The sequence below is a fragment of the Coffea arabica genome, chromosome 11e (assembly GCF_036785885.1).
Source record: "Coffea arabica cultivar ET-39 chromosome 11e, Coffea Arabica ET-39 HiFi, whole genome shotgun sequence".
In the NCBI taxonomy this organism is placed as follows: Eukaryota; Viridiplantae; Streptophyta; class Magnoliopsida; order Gentianales; family Rubiaceae; genus Coffea; species Coffea arabica.
The window spans coordinates 50,205,998-50,228,579 of NC_092331.1; the positions used below are offsets into that span (position 1 = coordinate 50,205,998).

General features: G+C 36.0%; 2 protein-coding genes and 1 pseudogene across 3 annotated transcripts; 2 read left to right on the plus strand and 1 right to left on the minus strand.

Annotated features, from left to right (window-relative positions):
* Positions 1-3,771: 3,771 nt before the first annotated feature.
* On the minus strand, positions 3,772-9,141 carry LOC113717763 (transmembrane 9 superfamily member 2). Of its 2 annotated transcripts, none has more exons than XM_027242564.2 (8): positions 8,960-9,141; positions 7,101-7,253; positions 6,544-6,584; positions 5,878-6,454; positions 5,629-5,757; positions 5,377-5,533; positions 4,795-5,279; positions 3,772-4,240 (listed from the first exon to the last, which is right to left on the minus strand). In XM_027242564.2, exons 2-8 carry the CDS (start codon positions 7,247-7,249, stop codon positions 4,021-4,023), a joined length of 1,758 nt encoding a protein of 585 aa, XP_027098365.2. In that variant the 5' UTR covers positions 7,250-7,253; positions 8,960-9,141; the 3' UTR covers positions 3,772-4,020. The 2 variants fall into 2 exon arrangements, with proteins under 2 accessions (XP_027098365.2, XP_027098364.2); XM_027242563.2 differs by having other exon boundaries at positions 7,101-7,259; positions 8,960-9,140.
* A 2,313-nt stretch (positions 9,142-11,454) lies between these two features.
* LOC113717635 (small ribosomal subunit protein uS11m) lies at positions 11,455-14,500 on the plus strand. Its single transcript, XM_027242403.2, has 2 exons — positions 11,455-11,621; positions 13,416-14,500. The coding sequence occupies exons 1-2, from the start codon at positions 11,480-11,482 to the stop codon at positions 14,165-14,167; spliced, it is 894 nt and encodes a 297-aa protein (XP_027098204.2). The 5' UTR covers positions 11,455-11,479; the 3' UTR covers positions 14,168-14,500.
* Positions 14,501-16,960: 2,460 nt separating this feature from the next.
* Positions 16,961-21,376, plus strand: LOC113718932 (transmembrane 9 superfamily member 3-like; annotated as a pseudogene).
* The last annotated feature ends 1,206 nt before the right edge of the window (positions 21,377-22,582 follow it).

Below are 22,582 nucleotides of genomic sequence, written 5' to 3' on the forward strand. Positions count from 1 at the left end.
GCTGAAAAGTGCCTAAATTCAACTTTTAGAAGATTCATCGGACGTGGGACCCGTTTGAGAAGCTGAAGAAACCTAATTGTAATAGATTTTATTTTAATATATTTCTAGGGAGTCTGGCTGCAATTTTAAGAAGTAACAATTTTTAGGCTATTGTGGGGGGATTGTATTTATCTCTCGCGCGGCTTAGGTAATGGGGAGTCTTTTCTTTTGTTTTTTTGGAAGGAGCTGAGGAGGCCGGAGCTTTGTAAGGCGGCGGGGACAAAAGTTTTTCTGGCTAGACTTTTGTATTGCTTTTGATCTTTTTGGTTGACTTAGGAATTGGAGGCCTTGAAATTGCCTTGACCCAATGGATACATCAAGCAATTGAAATCTTTTCTCTCGTAGCTTTTGTTGAGCAAACAAAAGGGAGACCGTTATTGTTGACTTTTGGAACTCAATGCTTTACAATCGGCTTTGACCGAAATCATCAATGGGAAAAACCTTTCTCTCGTGTGTCTTGCATAGAAATCAAGGGAACAAAGCCAAAAGCTAGCCGCCGTTGTTGACTTCTGGCTCTGGTTCTTTCACTTTGTTCTGATACAATCGGGGAGAGCAATCAGGATCATCCGCACGTCTTGGTTTGGAAACAATTGAGAGGTCCGATTCAGCGACTTTTCCCAATCCTCCACGCGCGCTTGGTTCTCCATTAATGGAGGGCTAAAACTCTAATTCTAGTCAAGGGGACAACTGACGAATTGGTTCAACAATTACTGTGAGATCTAATTTATTTTAATTGCTTCCTTCATTTATTGGTATTCATATGTTTCCTGTTTTTAATTGCTATAGCTCGTGTGAGTGATTGCATAGATGCGCAATATTTAATTATTCACATAGGCTATTTTGCTAAATAGGGGTAATTGAATCCGTAATTGTTCGTTACCTCTATCCCAGTAGCAACTGGCGTAATTAGGTTTATGTCAGGGAAACATACGATCTAACTTAAATAAACCATCGTAGCGTGTTTGTTAGTTAGGATTGGGCCTTTCTAATTAGTAATGCAATCTAGAAATTAGATCCTACGGTCGTACCTAGGGTTGTTTTTGGGTTAGAGAAATAGCTAACGGTCGTACCTTAGCTATCGATAAATTAAGGAAGGGTTGGTTGTTTAGCGCGTGCGAGACAACTATAACCAATCTATTAATAAAGGTTGGAATTACCTGTGATTCGATGATCAGTGCATGAACCATTTCTGAAGTATACCCTTGGCTAGAGTTTCTCTTAGTTATTTCTTTTAATCAATTATTTTCTGCATTTAATTTGTTTATTTGGCATTCGATACCAAAACCCCCCATTAATCTTGATTTGAAAAGAAACAAATATCTCTCCAGTCCCTGAGGAGACGACCCTGCTTACCACTGTCTACTAGTTAGGGAGTTCAGTTAAATAATTAATTCAGGTATATCGGATTAAGCAAACTCTTCGGGAACAGGGTGAATCAAGTAACCCATTGCACACCTAAAGTCCCTGCTCTAGTACTCGAATTGATTACTAGCTGTTGCAGGTGGTAGTTAGGATTTATTTATTATTATTGCACAGGTTCGGCACCTGTCAATCATATTGGGTCATTTCAAACCCATGACCCAACATCCTTATACTATATAAAAATGAATTGTGGTTAAAGGGGGTTTGAATTTCAACGCATGGATAGAAATTTTTTGGGAATGTGGAATGCTGTGTAGGTTTTTAAAAATTTTTAGTACAACTAAGGGTAGAATGTGTTTAGGTATATTTATCGAAATGCTTTCATTTTGGTACATTTAAAGATTTAATTTATGGAGACATTTGAATATTTTTGAAACATAGAATTATTTTGCAATCATTTTGCATTGAGTATAACTCATGTAAACTTATGTGTTAGTATAATTACTGAAATGGTGTTATAGAAATATTTAATTGAAGTATGACTTTTGTTGTGCAATTAAAACGAAGACATATTAACACGTTGCTATCGCCTAGAGGATATTCCTTTATCTGAAACAACTTAAATCTACTCTTAGACGATTTTCAACTGATATCTGGAAGGACCTTTTGAAAATGGTAAAATTGTAAAAGTATTGATAAAATAAAGTGTACAAGTGTGTACTGCAATTAGAATGTATTATTATTAGTTTGTCATATTTGATAACTATTTCTTTCCAGAATGTACTATTATTTGTCCAATGAAAAATCCTCTCTAACCATAGGCACCCGCCCTAGTATTAATTAATATATTGTGATATATAAAACTCTCTCTTATATATTTACACACACAAAATTATTTTTTTCACATAAATAAATATATTTTCACACACTAACACACTTTCACACTCACAAATCCACACTCACTTCTTAAACTCCTTGGAAACACATCATAAATAGAAGGGTTAAAAACAAAAAAGCCCCCTGTGATAAACCTAATACACAGAAAAGCCCCCCATGGTTTCAAAATATACAACACGACCCCTCATGCTTTGAACTAAATTGTAAAGGTGACGGAATTCGTTAAACTTAACGGAAATGACATATTGGAACCTAAAAAAAATTTTTTATACCTATTTATCAAATATACCTATTCTACCCCTTAACTCTCAATTCTCTCTACTTAGAAAATAAAATAAATGATTTTTTGAGCTGTTTTTTTGTTGAATTATATCAGGGTATTTTGGTCATTTTGACTATTTCCGTTAAGTTTAACGGATTCCGTCACCTTTACAATTTAGTTCAAAGCATGAGGGGTCGTGTTGTATATTTTGAAACCATGGGGGGCTTTTCTGTGTATTAGGTTTATCACAGGGGTTTTTTTTGTTTTTTACCCTAAATAGAATAATATTTTATATTGCTTGTATTGTGAATTTTAGTTAATAAATTGTACATTTAAATAGATTAGCTAAAAGAATTTTGTTTACTTTATACTTTTTAATACCACTAATTGATTGAAACTTATTTTTGTCACAACTTATTTAAAACTTTTACTATTTATATTTGCTCTATTGTAAGTTGTAATATTCTGTATATTTAAATTATTGAATGCTAGATTATATTATGCTAAAAAATGTAATTAAGAGACATATAATTTGTTGTATTATAATATTTATGAGGAATTATTAACAATGAAAAAAAGTTAGAAAAAAGTAAAAGAATACAATTAGAACAAATTTAAAATTCTATTCTGAGTACACGAAATATTAACAAATAGAAGTAATTAGCAATCAAAGAACAACAATCAAAAAAAAGAAGGAAAAAAGGGAGGAAAACAACATTGTCTTAAAAGGCATAATAAATTATTATAAATGTGTGGCAAGTTTAATTATTGTTGTATTAGCAAACCAAGCATGAGTTTTTATTTCAAATTTCTTTTTTTCTTTTAAATAAAAATTTTAAAAATTGATTTAATATATATATATATATATATATATATATATATATATATATATATATATATATATAAGAATTTTGAATACAAATTGGTCAATGAATTGTTAACACATCTAAATACAAGTGATTGGACAGATTTGTATTGAATCTTGTATTTATTAGTTTGAATTATTTTTAAATAGATTGGGTATTGAGTGTCCAAATAAAAAATTTAACCCACCCAATAAATAAGTTGGTTGTTCTTATCCAATCCAACAAAACCCATAACCCAACTGACCCAACTCATCCTTTAAAATTAATGGGCAGATTGGGCGGTTTTGAACCCTTTTGCAGCTCTAGATCAAACCAACAACTACACAAAATCTAGTGAGCGCGAAATTGCAATTCTCCTACGCCACAAGGAAATTAGCATTGGCATTGTCAAGGATAGGGACCATGTTTACACTTTCTCAAGACTTGGTGCGTGCAATGAATGCTTCATTTCTTTCTTTTGTAATACTTCAAAATGGAGTTTTCCTTCCTTAATTGTCCATTTTGAATGCTTCTCTTGGACAAAATTTGTAAGTTCAGGATCTAGTGTGATTGAAAGAGCAAGAATGCATCAAAAGGTCAAGGTACAACTAGCTATCAATCACACTTGATAGAACTATATATGCAGCGAACAAATAGTAAAGAAGCAAAGAATCCAACAGTGCCTAACAGAAGGAAAAGGCCATAGCAGATGCAAGCCATGTAGCCAAACAAGAATGAGGTTTGCATTAGACCGCTCATATCTGATCTTTCGAAGTAATAGAAAAAGCAGTAAGCATAGACGTAGAGGGCAGTCGAACCACCATGAAGAAATGACCTGTTCAGAGTACATCATGGGGAACAGATTAGCTTACAGTGTTCAACACCATCAAATGAAGATGCTTTTGAAAGCAACATTTTCAGAGCAAATGTGTTCAAAAAACCAAGATGCAGCTACTACGAGAGAAGGCATATGCTTCACAATGGTTTATGAGAAAAAGTACAGACTACTAGTAAATACACATAAAAAGGGCCATGTACTGACACATCTTTAAGGTATCGGTTGTAATTTAAACAATCATTCTGAAAATTAAAGGTTTCGAGAAAATTAAGTGGATAAAGTATGTCAAATCTAAATGCTGCAATGGAGTATTATGTTTGATAGCATGTGTATACTAAGACAAAATATAGTGACATGGAAAATGCAATTTTCAGGAAAAAGGCATGATTTTCTTCTTTTTTCTTGGTTATCTTTTCCCTTTTGAGATGTTTTCCTTCCTTAATAATCCTATAGTACTAGAAAAATAAACTTGTCTGCTATGCTAAATCAGATTTTTTTCTCTTTAAAGATGATAACCAAAGGCAAAAGAGTGTAGTCAGAAAACAACTAACCTCCACCACCATAGATGATCTTCAGCAGCAAGTTGAAGGTATGTAAAACCAATTGAGACGAGGGCAGTCATGGCTACAAGTAGAATGAAGCAAATGAATAGTACACCATATAATGTATACACCCTGTGACCCCATACACTGGCAAAGATGTAATAGAGCTCAATATAGATAACACTGAATGGCAGCAATCCTGCAAATGCCATTTGAGGAAGAACACCCCTATACCAACGGAGTGCTGGAATTTCTCTAGGACACTGTGTGGTGCGGCAAGGAGCTTGAAACTTGGACTTTGTGATTTTCCCAACAATCCCACCCAGCAAAAGCAATGGGAAAGCTAAAAATAGCCATATAAGAAAAATGACCACAATTGTACCCAAGGGAAGTGCTGCAGTAGAGCCATATATAGTTGCAACAGCATTTAGGAAACAACATGCAAGAAAGAGAGGACCACCGAAGAGAAAGCCAGTTAGAAGCAGATTCCACACCTGTCAAATCAAAAGGGAAGTTTGTTAACATTCTTTAGAAACTGAAAGAGCTAATTGTTAGCACAATCAATTGAGGATCCAAGCCCTCAGCAGTTACCCAGTTGCTTCCTTCAAGTTGATGATAGAATGAAACGGCACTAAATCCAGAAATAACATTTGTTACTGCATATGTGAAGACCAAGGCAATCCTCAGAACTCCACGGTCATATGGACGAAATACACCCATAATCCCTAAGGTCATAATGGACAACACACTGCAATATGTACAAAATTTTATTACAGATAAGTATAAGATTGTTCAATCTGCAACATTTGGATATATTGGACATCAGTCTTCATTGATACTTACACTGTAAATAGCTGTGTGCCACAACCAACTGCTGCAACAAAGAAGGACTTGTGTTTTGGGTATCGGAACACATCCCCATGGATGACCTTCCATCCTGCCTCTTCTTGGTTATCAGCTAGTTCCTCATCACTGGAGTAAATTACAAGATTGAAGTACATTAATTATATATACAGCAAACAATAACTATCATGTTGACAAGCGCCATAGAATGCATAAGTAACTCAGCCCATCTGAAATTTGATTTCTTACTTATTGAAATCTTTCCTGAGGACCCGCACATATAATGCCACCAGACAACCAACCAAGATGAGAACTATCCAAAATGAATATGAAATACTAGACCGGTGGATGCTCATATGACGTGGCAAAATGGCAGAATGTGTGTACTTTAAAGTTCTCTCTTCAAATGGAGCGGTTGTTTCCTTCCACTTTACACTATACAAGAACTCCACCTCAATAACTTTGTCCTCTGTTAAGTCAGTCTCAAATGAGGGATCCGTTCGGAGGTTAATTTCAATTATGTGGTCACCATTATAATAAATTTCAAAATGCACCTTTGTGTATATGAAATATCTAGACCCATTTGGGCTACCATTAGCAATCTTTCCAATAAAAGCCCACATTGGCAAGTCATCATAATACATCTGTAAGTAGTAATCCTGTGCAATTACTGTTCGAAATTGAGAAACTTCTTCTCTAGTCAAGTTTTTCCTGCACAAAACTTGGGATTCTCTGTCCACCCTGAAATCAAGCTTATATGGAGCAGAAACAAGACGATCTCCATTCAACACCTCACCAAAAGTTCCCTTCTTCTCTTCCCAGTGATCTGAAATAGTTCAATTCAGAAAAGCAAGACATTAAGAAAGGTATTGAGAGGCAAAATATGTAGTAAGATAATGTACTATAGAAACAAACCTGGTGGACAAAATGGAAGGCTGTAATATGGATAAGTTTCACTGAAATGAATCATGAGAAAAACAAAAGAGTCAGAACATTAGAAATCAATAAGCTAATTCTCTGCCTGTTACTATGTAATAACATCAACGGACTAACAATCATTATTACATGTCTAGATGGAGAATTTAGTGACTTTGCGACAGAATGATGTGCCATAGATATCACATAATATTTAATTATCACCAGATGGGGTTATATAACCAATGACAGGACAAAGGCTGGATTAGCTATTCTTCTGGAAAATCTAAGTGGTTAATTAATTTGGGGTGCATTCGCATTAATTATGACAAAAACATTCAGGCAGAGAAAATATCTGATGCCAACTTTTACTTAATGCTATTTTATTGAAGATCAAAAAGAAACGAATGGACAAATGATCGTGCATATGAAATCTAGCATAAGCCATTGATGGTGGATTACTATCATTACATGCATATTAAGTAGCTTCTTCAATGTTGCTATTAGTTTATAAAGAAGAGAACAATGATTAAGAGTTGGAATAATGCAGCATTTACCTGGGATTGCGAAATGGTCCAACCGTGTTGGCATATAGGGGCACTGGATCTCCCTTCTCATACCTGTGGGTGAAAGCATCTGACTTTGCTTCGCTAAGAATACCCATTAAAATGACAGAAATAAGAAGAAACTTTGCAGACTCTTCCATTGTCCTGTTTCTTTTAAGATAAAAATACAATAATTAAGACAAGAGATTCTCCCAAACCATATAGATGAACAGCTAGATTCATGTATCTTGGAACTAACACTGGTAAAATAAAAGTCACTAGCATGGCACAATTGCTTTTCCATTGCAATTTTTTTTTAATCTATGAATAATGACTGAGCAGATTGCTTCTGGAGAACTCTATGGAGAAGATTTTTAAGTTGGAGAAGGAACATGATTGAGTCAGTAACTGGGAGTTACTGAAAGGTCAGGAAGACAATGGAGATAAGAAGGGAGGTTGCTAGGTGAGATTGGATGGTATAAGACATTAAAACTATAATTGCATTGAAGATGTAAGGCATTGCTGGAGGCATGGGAAGGTTAAGTATGCTTAAGAGATAGTGCCAATCAATTTGGGGGAGAAAAGTAATGTTAAGTCAGAAAAGAACCTCAAATAAGCGAAATGCTATTTGAGGACGTGAAGTCATAAATGATACAGGATTCATGGAACATAATCATGCACTAATTGTTAATAAGTCAGTTGCCACTTATATCCAAAGGACAGTTATAGAGCTGATTTTAGAGTAAGTTCGTCTTGTTCTAGTACCAAAATAAGGGCACTAATTGTGGTATACCTGACTACTAAAGTTTCAAAGATACAATTAAACTAGCTATTGCATCCACAACAGGCAGATGGGAGCATAACGTTCCTTTTTCGTGATCTATTTCAATGATTTTGAGCAGCCAAATTGATTCAAAGCTTATTGCTGCACTGCCAATGTCACCTCCTTCTCTTATTACCACTAAACTTTGCAACTCAATATAGCTAACAAGGACTACATACTCACATCCACGACTAAATGAAATCTTCGAGTAAGTATGTTATACACAATTCCTGGCCAGTTCACCTTCATCATTGGTTCCGATCCAGTTAAGCAGTACATTTCTGAGGTTGATCCAACATCCCTGTGCACTTTCCCTGCTTCTTCTGAAGAGGAGAATCCTTAACACCAGACTCACTAATGTGCTTCATACATGTTTACTAGTTATTAGTTAAACGCCAGTGTCTGCTTAAGCTCCCAATGCTGTTGACTCACAAGCCATAAGTTTTATCAATTTTCTGAGCGATACATACTAGCTTTCACTAAAAAACGAAAAGAAGAATTTAAAAATTCTGTAAGTTTACTTACATTTAAAAAAAAAAACATAGTGGGAAAGTAAAAAATCTGTCTTGCATTGGAGATCTACTTTGTAACCTAACTTCAAAAAAGATAAAAAGTTTTGTGAAATTTCCACAAGGGATATAGAAAGTAAAGGTAAATCTAATGCAACAAAATGCAGTGTAGGAAACAGAAACTATCCAAGTACTATTAATAGAAAGGATTTCACTAAATCTGGGTATTTTTTCTTAATATCCAAACCATTTTCAACTAGAAGTATGAAGAAACATACTACCAGCATGTTTTGGCCAGAATCAAATCTATCCCTACTGGGATTTTTATTTCCTGAATATTCATAAATGAAATAGTCCACTACTTCAATAATATCTGGCATATCCTTCCCACAAATCAAAACCAAAGATAGAACTAAATTTACAAGCAAAACAAGTTAATGATTAACCAAATCTTTAGAAAAAACCCAAGCATTCTTCTTTATTTCACCAGCTATACTAATGAATTACTATATAAACAATGAATAGATAAGGATTCTTACCGAAAACAACAATCGAAGCCACCCCAGTCGCAGAGCAGAGAGAAGCAACGGTGGTGTCGTTTGCTTACTTGGTTAGTAGCTTGGGGTCCTCCGTACTTTTTTATCCAGACTCAGAAGTCAGAACTGTGGAAGTATGACATGGACCGTTGAGTCGTTGACTATAAAAATTTTAAAATGTTGTTGAAGAACTTTCCAAAGTAGCTTCCCATAGGAAAAAGGGAAAAAGGATAAAACAGAATCAAGGGAAACTTTATGGTCTTATAATCCTTAAATTCAGCCAACCTCACAAAAGCTGTAATTATTAGATATATAATTCGTATAGATTTTATAAATGATATTCTTTGTCACATTCCAAATATTTGAGTGTCTTTTAAATATAAATTGTGAGGTAAACAATAACACATAGTTGCTCTCATAAAATATTTAATGAGAGTTAAATTTAGAATTTTTAATTTTTGAAGTTTCAACTTTTTAATTATTTTTCAATCAGGGCAAAAATTCAATGACTTTTATCACCAGGCCAAATTTTTATTGACTACATTTGAGAATTCAAGGAAATAAATTAGTGATATTACAGTAACTAACTGTTGAGAAGTGTTTAATATTCTAAATCAAGTTCACTATCTTTCTAAATTCTTGAAAAAAAACTGGTACAATACTAGTATTTAACTAGCATTTCTAAACGGGTATATTATCCCTAAAGCACTTATTTCACTTCTTATTCTCAAAACAATTTGGTTATGGGACTTTTGAACCGCAGTGCATTTATACTTGTTGTTTTCTTTATTTGGTAGAAAAAACTCAACCCGTTTGGATTGCATTTTTTGGGGAGTTTTTGGAAAAAATTTATTGTAGCATTTTTTAGGATGTGTAGTATGTGAGGTTTAAAAAATTATTAAAAAAACGTGTAAAAGGAATATTTATTGAAAATGCAAAAATTTTTCTTTAAAAAATCACAATCTCTACGTTTCAATCTCCACATAAGTGATACAATAGAGAAGTAAGGTCCCTAAAAACCAATAATACCAGCGACAAATAATAACAGCTTAAAAAAGTTTGACTAGAGGGATTATTGTAAATTCATTCACAAATACAATGTAGCAAATCCTAAGATTAAACCAACTCCGGAGGAAATTAAGACAATTCACCTAAAAATTTGTCTACCATCTAAGAGATAGTTAACAAATAATTCCATCAATCTGAAACTAAAGAAATTCTCCACTCCTTACTTCCTAACATATTGTAGTTGGCCTTTCCTTCCCGACTTTTCCATTTTGAAATTGTCATCTTCCCCCGCCTTTTTTTTTCAACTGAAATGTCAACTCTCAAATAAGCGTGTTTAATGCTATTGGACCCTCCCCCTAAAAGTTAGCTCTTGAGATGAGAAGACTCAGTAGCACCCACATTGGTATCAGAGTTCAGTTACAACTCATCGGCTGAAAGGTTGACGATCTAATCTAACTTAAATCTCGACATACACATTCAGATAAATGACCGATGCAGTCTCAGCTTCCAATCTAGTGCATGAAAGTAGTGCTCAATGTGTGAAAGGAGAGAAAATTATGACATATTTCTTAAAAAAATTTCTTGACTTCCTTGTAACTATTTACAAAATTTTTCAAGATGTTAATTATTCACTAAAATTCTCCTAAGTGGTTGACTTTAACTAGGTGACTAGATTTAATTTATCCATATCCTTTGTTGTCCCACCATGATCTCGATACAGAGAAATGTGGACCATCATTAGATATCAAATTTTTTAATCTGCATTTTTTGTTTAAAAATTTTATTTTATTTTAATTTTTTGATTAAATACTCCCTTCGTTCCAAAAATTTTGTCGCACTTAGAAAACTGTGCTTTTTATGAATAGTTTCAGCATAGGTGAGTTGCTTACCGTTTTGTCCCTCGCCCAAGCTCTTTGTGTAAATGCAATAGGTTCAGGTATTGATGCCAATTCAAATTAAAAGCCTAAACAACTACTGAAGGGTATGACCAGAACTTTTGTTTTGTTTGCATATATCTTGTGAGTGCTTTGCACGCTGAGGTCTCAACCAAGTTCCTTATGGTTTTTCACTCCACACACATATTCATATGGACTTTTCAAACACATGAATATTGAACAAGTGGGCTCAAAGGGCACACTTAACTTGATTATTGTGGGGACCAGAATGGTAAAAGAGTTTGACTAAAAAAAAAAAAAAAGAATGGTAAAAGAGTGAAATTGAATGAAAAGTCTTTACTATTTTTAGCAAGTGACAAATATTTTGGGACATTTTAAAATAGAAAGTATGACACTTTCAATGGGACACGGAGGGAGTAGCTACTAAGAGTAAGGGTAATATTGTTAATTTGTGACCTTTGACAGAAATATTTAGTTTTATCAAGCTAGCAGGGGATGTAAGTGAGATTTTAAAAAGGTCAAGAGAACTGAGTGATATTATGAGAAATATCAGGAGTGGTTTATGAAATTATCCCAGAATAAAACCCTCGACTTCCTACCTCTTTCTACAGCAAACGCCATGAATCTTCATCGAGCTTCAGCTGGGGCTGGACTTTCCAGCTCTATTTCTCGGGCTTTCCGACCAAGAACAGCTTCGCTCTTTTGCTCCTCCGGACGCTCATTAAACTCTCTTTCTCAAAACCAGCAAGCTACTTTTTCAGGCATGTTATTTTTCATTAAATTCCCCCATTTCGGTTCTGTCTACTTTGCTAATCTGTTGGCTGTGCATATCTTGATTAGTTTCTTAGCGTGAAATTTTGGGTTTAATGCATTGGGGTTCTTCTACGTTTCAATTTTGCAGGGTTGAATCTGATTTCCTTTTTAACGTGTGAAAATCATTTGAAGATGTGTCATTTTATCTGTTTGGCTAGTAAAGTTGTAATTTTTTCCTGTTTCTTTTAGAATTTTTGGTGAGAATGTCAGGTGAACTAATTGTAACTAATGGGATTGTGTTTATGGAACTGAAATGACAATTTTGAGAAGGGTTTTGTTCGTTAGTGATGATAATTAGAGAATGACTTGTTCTTCTGGAATGGAGTTAAGGTGTAACGATGAACTGAATTCCAGAACCAAAAAGCAAATAAAAATTGAAAGAAAGGAGGGGAAAAGGAATGCAGAAGCTAAACACCAGGCTGACCTTTATTTCTTAAAATTTTATTAGTTTTCTGCATTTCTTGAAGATTAGTCTGTAATCGTTAATTATTTAAGCTAAAGGTTTGGGTAGATGTCATGCTACTACTGTTTCAATTTGTAAAGTATTTGAGAAAACGGAAGTTTGTCCTTAAGCTTTTTGCACTGTTGGGAATCTGGATGTGACTTTGGCAAGGCATAAAATCAATAGTTGGAAATCTTCAGAGCTGAGGAGTAGTGTTGAAGTAAATTCACAGTACTGACACTGGAATGGACCATAGTGCGTAATTTAATTGTATTAGACGTTCATACAGGTAACTTCTTGCTCTGGTTGGTAGATGAGCTAGGAAAGCTAAAAGAGACACCAATATTGCTGGCTGCTATAATAGTTGTCAACTGTGTTTGAAGTGTTAGAGCCAATAGCTGGTTATATAATTTAGTCACTATGTCTGAAAACAATATCTGTATGCTGACTATGGCCTATTCATCACATGCCAGAAAGGTAAATGGAAGATGTCCATTTTTCGCCAATGAAAGTATTGCTTACTTCTCAAGTAGTACATCATCATCTTAAGTGGTATCTGGCTCTTTCCCTGTGCAACAACATAATTTGTAGTGAGCCAAACCATAGTTTGCCATGATGTGCCAAATGTGAATGTCAACAAAATTTTAGAGGAGAAGCATTACTTGACTTGCTACTGCCTATCTAACTTGCTTTAGCTTTAGGTTCAGAAGTGCCAACTTTTATTTATTTGATCTCCTTGATGGATAAATTCTACTGATTTTTTAGGGGGTGGGGGGGATCTTAGATCCTAAATACCTTGGCAACTTGGGTAATGCATGTTTGTTCATCATTAGAAAGCAAGTGAAGAAGGGATATCGAGAGAGAGGATTGGAAAAGATTGAGCCTCTATATGAAGTAATTTTGACTTAATAACTGATTTTGAAGTTAGGCAGAAATTTTTAAGTTTCATTACCTAGTAGGTTATGTAACTTCAGCATTTGGTTATGTAAAGAAAAAATGTGATGGATCTTTTTCCTTGTACTTAAAGGAGTTATCATTCCGTCTTTTATGTATCTAAGTGTGCATGATAGATTTAGATGCCATCCGAGAGTTGCTTAGATATCAAGGAGATTAGAAGTTTAGATTTTTTTTGCAATTTTTATTTTAGCTCTTTGTTCTTGAATCCTGACTGTCAGAAGTGTGATAGAGCTGACTGCAAACATTGTTCCCTTCCCTCCCACCCACCCCAACCCCTAGGAACTTTCGCCTGGGGGGTCCTTATCCTAATCTAATGCTTATATGTTTCTTTGTATCAGTGCAGGCTGTCCAGACAGCTACAAAAGCAATGTGAGCAGTTGTGGAAACACTGGGTTCTCTATTTTGGGAAGTTTGAGCCAAAATTTGGCTTCTTTGAAAGTGAAGCAGACGCCATCTTTGCCGTGTGCTCTCGCTTTTCGGAGTTTTATACATTCTGGTGATGCAAAGAAGGCTGATACCGGAAGCATTTCTAGACCTGGTACAGGTAGCATTTCTAGACCTGATACAGGGAGCATTTCTAGGCCCGAGACAGGGAGCACTTATAGACCTGATACAGGGAGCACTACTAGACCAATGGACTTTGTTAGAGGAATTATAGAGGAAAGTGGAATACGTGGATTTGGAGGATTTCCTCTTTCGCCCTATACTGTTGAGCAGAATGCTGATATCGTGCATATGAAGCTGCTTCGAAACAATACTTTTATTACCCTGACAGATTCAAAAGGAAATAGAAAACCTGGAGAGAGACTATCTGCTTCTGCAGGATCTTTGCCAGACAAAGGAGGAAAAGTTTCTCGATATGGTGCTGAAGCGGCTGCAGAACACGTTGGGCGTGAAGCTAGGAAAGCTGGAGTAAAGTCAATTGTGGTGAAAGTTAATGGGTTTACTTTCTTCAAGAAAAAGAGACAAGCAATAATGGCTTTTCGAGAAGGCTTTACACGTGGCCGGGGAGATCAAAGTCCTATAGTCTATATTGAGGATACGACTCGTCGTTCTCATAATGGATGTCGTCGTCCAAAAAAGCGCCGCATATAGATGTTGAAGCTGGATTTGTAACTTTCAGCATTTTGGGATGGAGGCAATTAGTCTGATGGATAGTGAAGAATGTAGATCACATCTGAGCTATAAATAAAGAGATAGAAATTGACTCCTCCCTCCTAAAAGTGCTGTCAAATGTAGGAAATGGCAAGTAGAAAGTTGAGCGCAGCCACAGGTCTATAAATTCCTTATGTGATGTTTGGTTTTTGAAAACCTTAGACTTCTGTACAAGCATTGCCTGGTGATATCTTTTCTGCGTTAGCATTACAGCTTCTAAAGATGTTTAGAGAACTATTTACATGTTCTATGTGATCGGGAGATTTTGTTAAATCTACCATTAGTTCAGGCAAGTGCTTATCCGTCCTGGATTCTAGACTGCTCCGCAGAGTGGTTAGTATTCAGCAAGTGCTTGTGCACATCTTCCCTTGAAAATTCTGAATATCTTTTCTACCCTTCTGGTTGACTGCTTCCATGATAAAGGTCTCTCTCTCCTTTCCAGCAGCATCTCCTGTGCTGCTTCTTCCTTTAGCAGTTCTCTGACCATTTTAGCAATCAGTCTAGCTTAGAGTTGGAGCGGTTGCATATTTGTCATTGCTGTTCTTACAAAAGCCTCGTTTGCATTTTCTTTAGGGGACACTGGGGGTCTGCTATAAAGAAAACTTTTGCTTGAAGCATGCGTCTTTAGGTTCTCCGTTGCCCCAAGTGCCAATTCATGCTGACACAGAAACTAATCAGGCCAAGCCTGGATAAGAGCTCAACTGTACACGATTGATTGCTCTTCAAATTTACTAGTATGGGCTTTTTGACGACAGTGATCTCGCTATTTCTGCCAACATCCCATCCCGAGTTTCCACAAGGGCCGCAGCAATAAACGGCATATGCTATCATTTAAGGTCTACCCCGGGGGAGGGGAAGTTATATTTTGTCAGTATCACAAATTATAACGTGCTATGAAACTTGTCTACCAACTTCTTGACGTCCAAGCACAGTGCCTAACCCCCTGGCCCCTGCCCACTTCCACCCGTGGCCGTGGTTCGAATTGCATGCATATTGGGAGAATGGCTCTACACATACCTCCCAAGCTTTTCATAGTCCAAATTTGATTAGGTGAACCCTAAAGCGTTTTTTTTTTTGGGGTAAAAAACGGCAACATGTCATAGATTAAAGTTCAGATAAATACGACTTAGAGCAACTGCTCTCCTATATCAGCTTTTGCTGCTTCAATCAGCCAAGCTGGGGAGTCAGTCTTCCAAACAGTCTCAAAATTCAAGTTGACAGCAAATTTTGCTAGTCTATGGCTAACATAGTTGTTCTCCCTTTTAGTAAAGGAGAAATGACATTTATCCAAACTTAGTTTTAGTCTTTTGATGTCTTTTGTAATAGTTGAAATTTGAGGATCATCCTCTGCATCCTCTTCAAGTTTGTCAATCACACCTTTACAATCTGTCTCAAATTCCTCATTTTTCCATCCTTCCCTTCTTGCTCGAACCATTGCCGTTATTAACGCCAATGCTTCTTCTACTTTAGCTTCTCTACAAATTTTTGTGAGGCATGCCCCAGACACTATCAGTTTACCCATTCTTATTCCTTGCAACCATTCCCCAACCTGCTCTGTTTTCTTTTTGATTTATAACTACGTCTGTGTTGATTTTTATGCTCTCCCCTGTCGGAGCTGACCATCTGATATTCTGTTCCACTCTATCTACGTTGGCTTCCATCTTCCTGTCCTTGGTCATCCTCTAGTGCCTTTTGGTATTCCAACCATTCAGCCATTGCTTTTTGGGCTACATGTGCCGGGTTCTGAACTTTGTTTTTGAAAGTTACCTCGTTCCTGGCCTTCCAGATGTGCCAGAGTATATACACTCTGGCTTCAATGTGCTTCTTCCCTTCATCTCTATTTGTAGCCTCCATGAGACTCTCCCACGATAACCAGAAATTTCCTTTGAACGTGCCCAGTCCATCCCATTGAATTGGACTTGCCTTCCAAATTTCCTGTGCATTCTTGCAGAGAAACAGCATGTGTTCCAAAGTTTCTGTGTTTTCCCCACAGCACTTGCAGAGGTGATCTCCTTTGCCACATGTTGACTTTATAATTTCATTGACCGGGAGGATTCCTTGCAAGCATTTCCAAATGAAATGCTTTAATTTGTGCTATATATTCATGCTCCAAATGAACTTCCAGCTCTTTGTGGTTCCTTGATTCCTGCTGCCTCTTCCCCCATCTTTTTCTTTTGGCTTCTTCCCCCTTAGGATTTCCTTTGCCAGTGCATTACTCAAATCCCGGACTGCATAATCTTAAATCCTTGTTGTTAGTGACGGATATTGCACAGCTTCAAAATAATGGCAAGCAAATCCATCTGCATATATCTTTTTTTCTCGGAATGCAAGCCATCGATTGATTTTGGATCGTTTAGAAATAGCTCTTAGATGCATAGTGATCAAGACAAAAGTTAGGATTGCATGATGCAGGTTTTATTAAAACAGTTGAGCTGCGCAAGGAGTAAGTGTAACTAGTCCAACAAGTGCAAGTCAACGCATTTTTTGAAGGGAGAGATTATTTGACCGGGCTACTTTGTCTGGTCAAGTCCATTGCCCCAAAAAAAATAGATTCTTGTCTCAGCTACTGCTGATGGCATTGAGTCTGAGCCTTGGCGATTCAGGATTGAGGTGGACTCCTTTTTCTTTTGAATTCAGGTAACAATTCCTGAACCATTTTCTTTTGATGCGATAATTGTCTGAAGTAAACAACTACATGAATGCATACATGTTGATGTTCTTGATAAAATTATTTGTCATGCCTAACCAGCTAAACTTTCAGTGATTCAAGATATTACATTTCCATGAGTTGACTTTTTGTTCTTAGTGTTCTTAGTAATCATTCATTGGCATGGATTTTCAAGAAAAGCACAGTCCAATCCAACAAGGGGGTGATTTTTGTTAAAAATATACAAAGAAAGTAAGAACCCATGACACAGAATTTGTTACTGCTTAGACCACACTTAAAAATTTTAGTTTGATGGAAGACTTAATGTGAGTCAACTGCATCTTGGTACACGGGTAAAATAGAGTGATCAATAAATCTTTTTGAAATAAGTGTTTTTTTTTTCTTGGAGTTATGGAATTTGTAAAGAATTTAAAACTTCATCTGGATGGTCATCATTAGTGAAAAGTTTGAGAAATTTGGCAAGTTGAATATGAAGGAAGGTGAGTTATCTGGAGGTCTGAAAGAAAGTTATTATAGAGATTCTGAACTAGGAGTAAGATATTGATACGTCCAAATGTTCGAATTGACGTGTTAGCATATTTACTGGCATGATCATGTGTTGAGGAGTCCGGGCAATTCACATAGCAAGGCACCTTTGGATCTGGAAATCATGGAGTCGCAGAGAGTACTTGACACAAGGCTATCGTTGGGAAATGGAATCGTACAATTGATGTTCATTACATCTTTGCTAAATGGATTTTCAACCAGACAAGAAAAATGAATTGCTATTTTGCCAGTCGACTTATTCTATTGCAAATTGCAATTTTTGTTTAAATTCTTCATCCATATGGAATTCAGTAAAATTCCATGATGAATGGAATATGCTGCTTGTGCTTCTGCAGTAGCAAATCTTATAAACTAAGCAACTCATTCTAGTTGTAACACCATGCCTCAATATTCAGCAACAGATGACAGTTCACCTTTTGTTTCTTCTAGACTTCAAGTTCCATCAAAGTTAGTCATACAAGAGAAATCCTGCTCATCTTTTGGTTATGTTCTCCATGTTTCCAAGAACCTCATGTCCACCAGCCTTTGAGACTTTTAGCGTTTGTGCATCTCTTCCTTTGCAAGTCAATATCTCCCAGGCTGTGCAGAAATTTTGTTGGCAAAATCATTATCTTCACCTGTAGTTTCATGTTTGCCATCCTCCTGCTGTCTTAACCAGCGGAAGAACTTCCAGCCAATTCTTGAGAGTCATTCCAGTTGTATTAAAATTATAAGACTTGATTTTCTCATGATTTAGGAATGAATGTCAAAGTAGCAGGTCGAAACTGTTCATCTGTTGTCAAATCCTGATAAGTCTGCTTCTATTGCATTGCCCACTCTTCGTCTAGTTATTACAGGTAACTCTATTGTGTTATTTATATTTCTCTCTTTTCTTTGAAGCCACAAGAGAATGGCATGGTTTTGGGAAATTCTTGTTCTTGTTTTTGCTATCTTCTTAATGAGTGTTGCTGGCCAAGTAAAATCAGATGCCTCCAAGCACCGATATCAACAGGGAGATTCAGTACCACTCTATGTCAACAAGGTTGCTCCATTTCACAACCCCAGGTAATTCTCATATTATTTCAAGTAGCCAAATTCTAATAGAACTAATTAAATGCATTTTCCCACAATAATGAATCTGTGCCATCCAATTTAGTTGGTTTATGGGATAACTTATGGTAGGACTCCAGTATCTCAGAGGTTAACCACATAATTCTACTGTAATGCACTCAGGTAAATCTGGAATTGGCATAGCCCCTTATCTTTGATCTCTTGAAACTATTTCCTGATTTTTCTCCAAGACTACATTTCAAAAGAACAAAATGTTTCCTTATTTTGATACATTAAGAACACAAGGGGAAGGGATGGCTGAGAGACAAATGGTGAACATATCCTTGCCACTAGTCTACAACCTAATCTATGTTGGGAAAAATGCTTTACTAAGGAGGTGAATGATTTCCTATGGTTTAGATGAATTTTGTCCGACTAAAATGGTCTGCTAATATGAGGTGACATGAGGCATATTAAATCGACAGTTTTGCTCATTGTACAACTATACAAATAAGCGATTGACATAGTTGAAGAGTGTCCTGTTATTGTTAAAAGATACTTAGCACAATCTTGTTAGTACTATTGAGTACAGACTGATTCCCACTTTTGCCTTCTTTCTCTTCGATTCTGGTTTATTCAGAGAAACTTATGCCTACTACAGTCTTCCATTCTGCCGACCAGGTTTTCCTCTTCCCCTGCATATGCATATTTTGTATTTTAGTTACATGTTTACTCCATCTTTTTCTTATGTATTGATGTTTAACTGGGACTGTGACAGATCCTTTGATAGAGAAGAGGGAATCTCTCATTGAAGTTCTGAATGGCTATCACCTTGTTTCTGCTCCATATAAGCTTGATTTCCTAATCAAGAGTGGCCTCCAAGTCTTGTGCAGGAAAAATCTGACCCGGGAAGAAGCTTTTCAGTTTCGAACTGCCCTCGTGCAAGACTACTTTTGGGAAATGTACTATGATGATTTGCCCTTATGGGGTTTCATTGGTAAAGTTGATCGTGAGGGAAAAGCAAGCCCTGAGGAATACAAATATTTCATATATACACGTATTCACTTCAACATCTTTTTCAGTGGAAACCATGTAATTGAGATCCGTGCTCAAACAGCCACCTCACATTTGGCTGACATAACAAGGGACAAAGAAGTTGAGGTAGAATTTTCATATGTTGCAGTCTGGAAAGAAGTAAATGTATCTTTTGAGAAAAGAATGGATAAGTACTTCAAGTCTGCTCATTTACCTCGTCACTACAGAATCCATGAGTTTGCTATTGGAAATGCATTGTTGGCACTCCTCTTTTTGATAGGTTGCCTGGTGAAAATATGGAATATTTCATCCCTTTTAAGGTAGTACTTCAAGTCTGAAGATGGCATTAGTCATCATATGTGCACTTACACACGGGATTGCTGGATTTAATGCAGTTTCTTTCTATCGTCAGCTTGAAGGAATTGATGGGGTTTGTGTTACTTGTTTCTGTCCTCATAACTATGAAATTTATTAGTCTTCATTTCTGAGCAAGCTTTGAACATAGACTTCTTTTGACATGACAGGTGAGAAATCTACTCCTAACAGGATTTCTTTCTTGTGGACCTCTTTTCTCATTTTGTTTCCTAAATGCTGTTGCCAAGGCATATGGAACCACTGCAGCACTTCCATTGTAGACAATCGCTGCAATTCTTCTTATATGGATATGTCTAGCTTTCCCTATGCTTATTTTGGGTGGGAAGTTCGCGAAAAAAATTAAGTCGGAGTTTCAAGCTCCCTGCCACACCACTAAGTGTCCTAGAGAGATTCCTGTGCTCCGTTGGTACAGAGGCATTCTTCCTCAAGTGGCCTTGGCAGGATTGCTGCCGTTTAATGTTCTATATGTTGAGCTTTACTACATCTTTGCTGCCATATGGGGTCACAGGGTATACGCTCTATACGGCATCCTATTCATTGTCTTCATTCTTGCTGTTGTTATTACTGCTCTTGTTTCCATTGTTTTGACATACAGCCAACTTTCTGCTGAGGATCATCGATGGTGGTGGAGGTCAGTGATTTTAATATAACATTCTCCTATAGCATTTAATTGGTGGTTGAATTTGAATTCTTGATTATATACTTCCTCACATAGAGGGCTGGAAAAGAGGGAAAAAGAATTGCAGAACTGCTTCCCTCAATTATTACTAGTTTCGCAGTCATTTATATATAGGCTTCAATGCCAGTGATTATGGTCAGCAAACACTACTATTTTTTCTCTGAAAAGAATCTTGCAGCATGAAAAGCTGCTTGACACTCTTTAGCATTCTTGAACAAGAAGACAATGAATCAATTGTTCATTTGCCTTATCATTGCATGCTACATTGCTAAATGCTCGTTTACTGAACTTGTTCTGTTCATTTCAAAGTTCAAATTCTCTCTTACCTTTTTTTGGTTAAATCTATGCATTCAAATTTACGTTGGTATATTAGCTAACTCTTTGCTAGTTATGAGCATCATCCTTAAAGGTATTTTCTTGCATTGTAGTTATGATGCCATTCACAAGAACAACGTTTTACACCAAGAACTCTGTACTAATTCCCAATGCTTTATTTTGAACAGATCATTTCTTTATGGTGGCTCAAGTGCTCTGTATATCTATGGCTACTGCTTCTACTATTACTTTTATACGTCAGATATGAGGGGTTTCATGCAAACTTCTTTCTTTTTTGGCTACATGACCTGCATCTGCTATGGCCTCTTTCTCATGTTAGGTACTGTTGGTTTTCGGGCCTCTTTACTTTTTGTGCGCTATATATATGGTTCCATCAAGTGTGAGTAGTTTGCAGAAGTTTCAACTTTCAAGCCATGTAAAAGAAAAGGAAGTACATATTAATTCATGTGGTCATTTTAAGAATTGAAAGCATTCACGCCAACGCAGGTTGGTTCAGCTGGTGAGGTTGTACCATTTTTTCGACAAAGGTCTTATATTTCAGTTCCGACTTGTAGTCCTAGAATTTGAGGACATACTCTAATTTGTGGCGGTGATCAGACCCAAATTCACCCAAACTGTTTCTTACAAAAAAGAAAAAGAAAAAGAAAAAGAAAAAATAGAAGCATTTACAAGGTTTATTTTTGAAAATGATAGTAGTTCTCCTCTCTATTGTAGTTTCATTGGTTAATAAAAAAGGCATCCAATTTACCCTTTTCTTTAGCTTTCTTCTGCAGCTAAATATTATATGAACTTTTAATTAGGAAATTTTCCATAACCCTATTTACTAGATGCTTTTCACTTTTCACAATATTGGGTAAATAGTGTAAATGGTTACTAAATTTTTGAGAATTCCCTATCATAATCATTAAACTTTCTTTAGTCAATATGGTCACATAATTAATAAATATATGCATTTTTGTTACTTTTTTTGTCACTTAACTAATAAAAAATATTTTTTCACCCCAGTGACAATTTTACCTAATCAAAACAGAAAATTTGAAACAAGTCAATAATCATTTTGTGCCATTTGCTCCACAAACTTTCAGCATAGTTGCAACATACGTGTAAGTCTTGCCTACTGGTGGATTTAATGGCTAGTCCATGCTAGCCTGAAGTCAGTCTGGTCAGCCCAGCCCAAAGTTATGGTTCTTGCACAGCCCATGCTCTCTTCCCAAGACTCGTGTATTTATTTGTTTCTCAAATATTTCTCGAAGACTCATGGGACTAGTTGTCAATCAATAGATAAGTAAGAAGAAAATAATTCTGTTTTTAGTCGTTTTGGAATTCCATAAAAATTTTAGAAAACCAACAATTACTCTTTTTTAACTAATACGACTAACTTCCCCATTCATTAATCTTAGAATAGAAAATGCTTTTTTTTTTCAATGGGCGACTCCAAATCTTATCAGGAGAGAGATAGAAAATGCCCTTCAATCTTTTATGCTATAAGTCAAACTTGTAAAGGGAAAAAAAGAAAAAAACATTGTCAATTTTACTTCCCTTATTTACCAAATTTTTTCAATTTCTTAAATCTTGTAATCTTCTATTTTTTTCCTTATTTAAAAAACACTTTCATTCGTGTTTTGGCGATATTATCAAACTCACCAAAATAAAAGCTTCAATTTAAGACCTAAATGTTCTTTTGCCC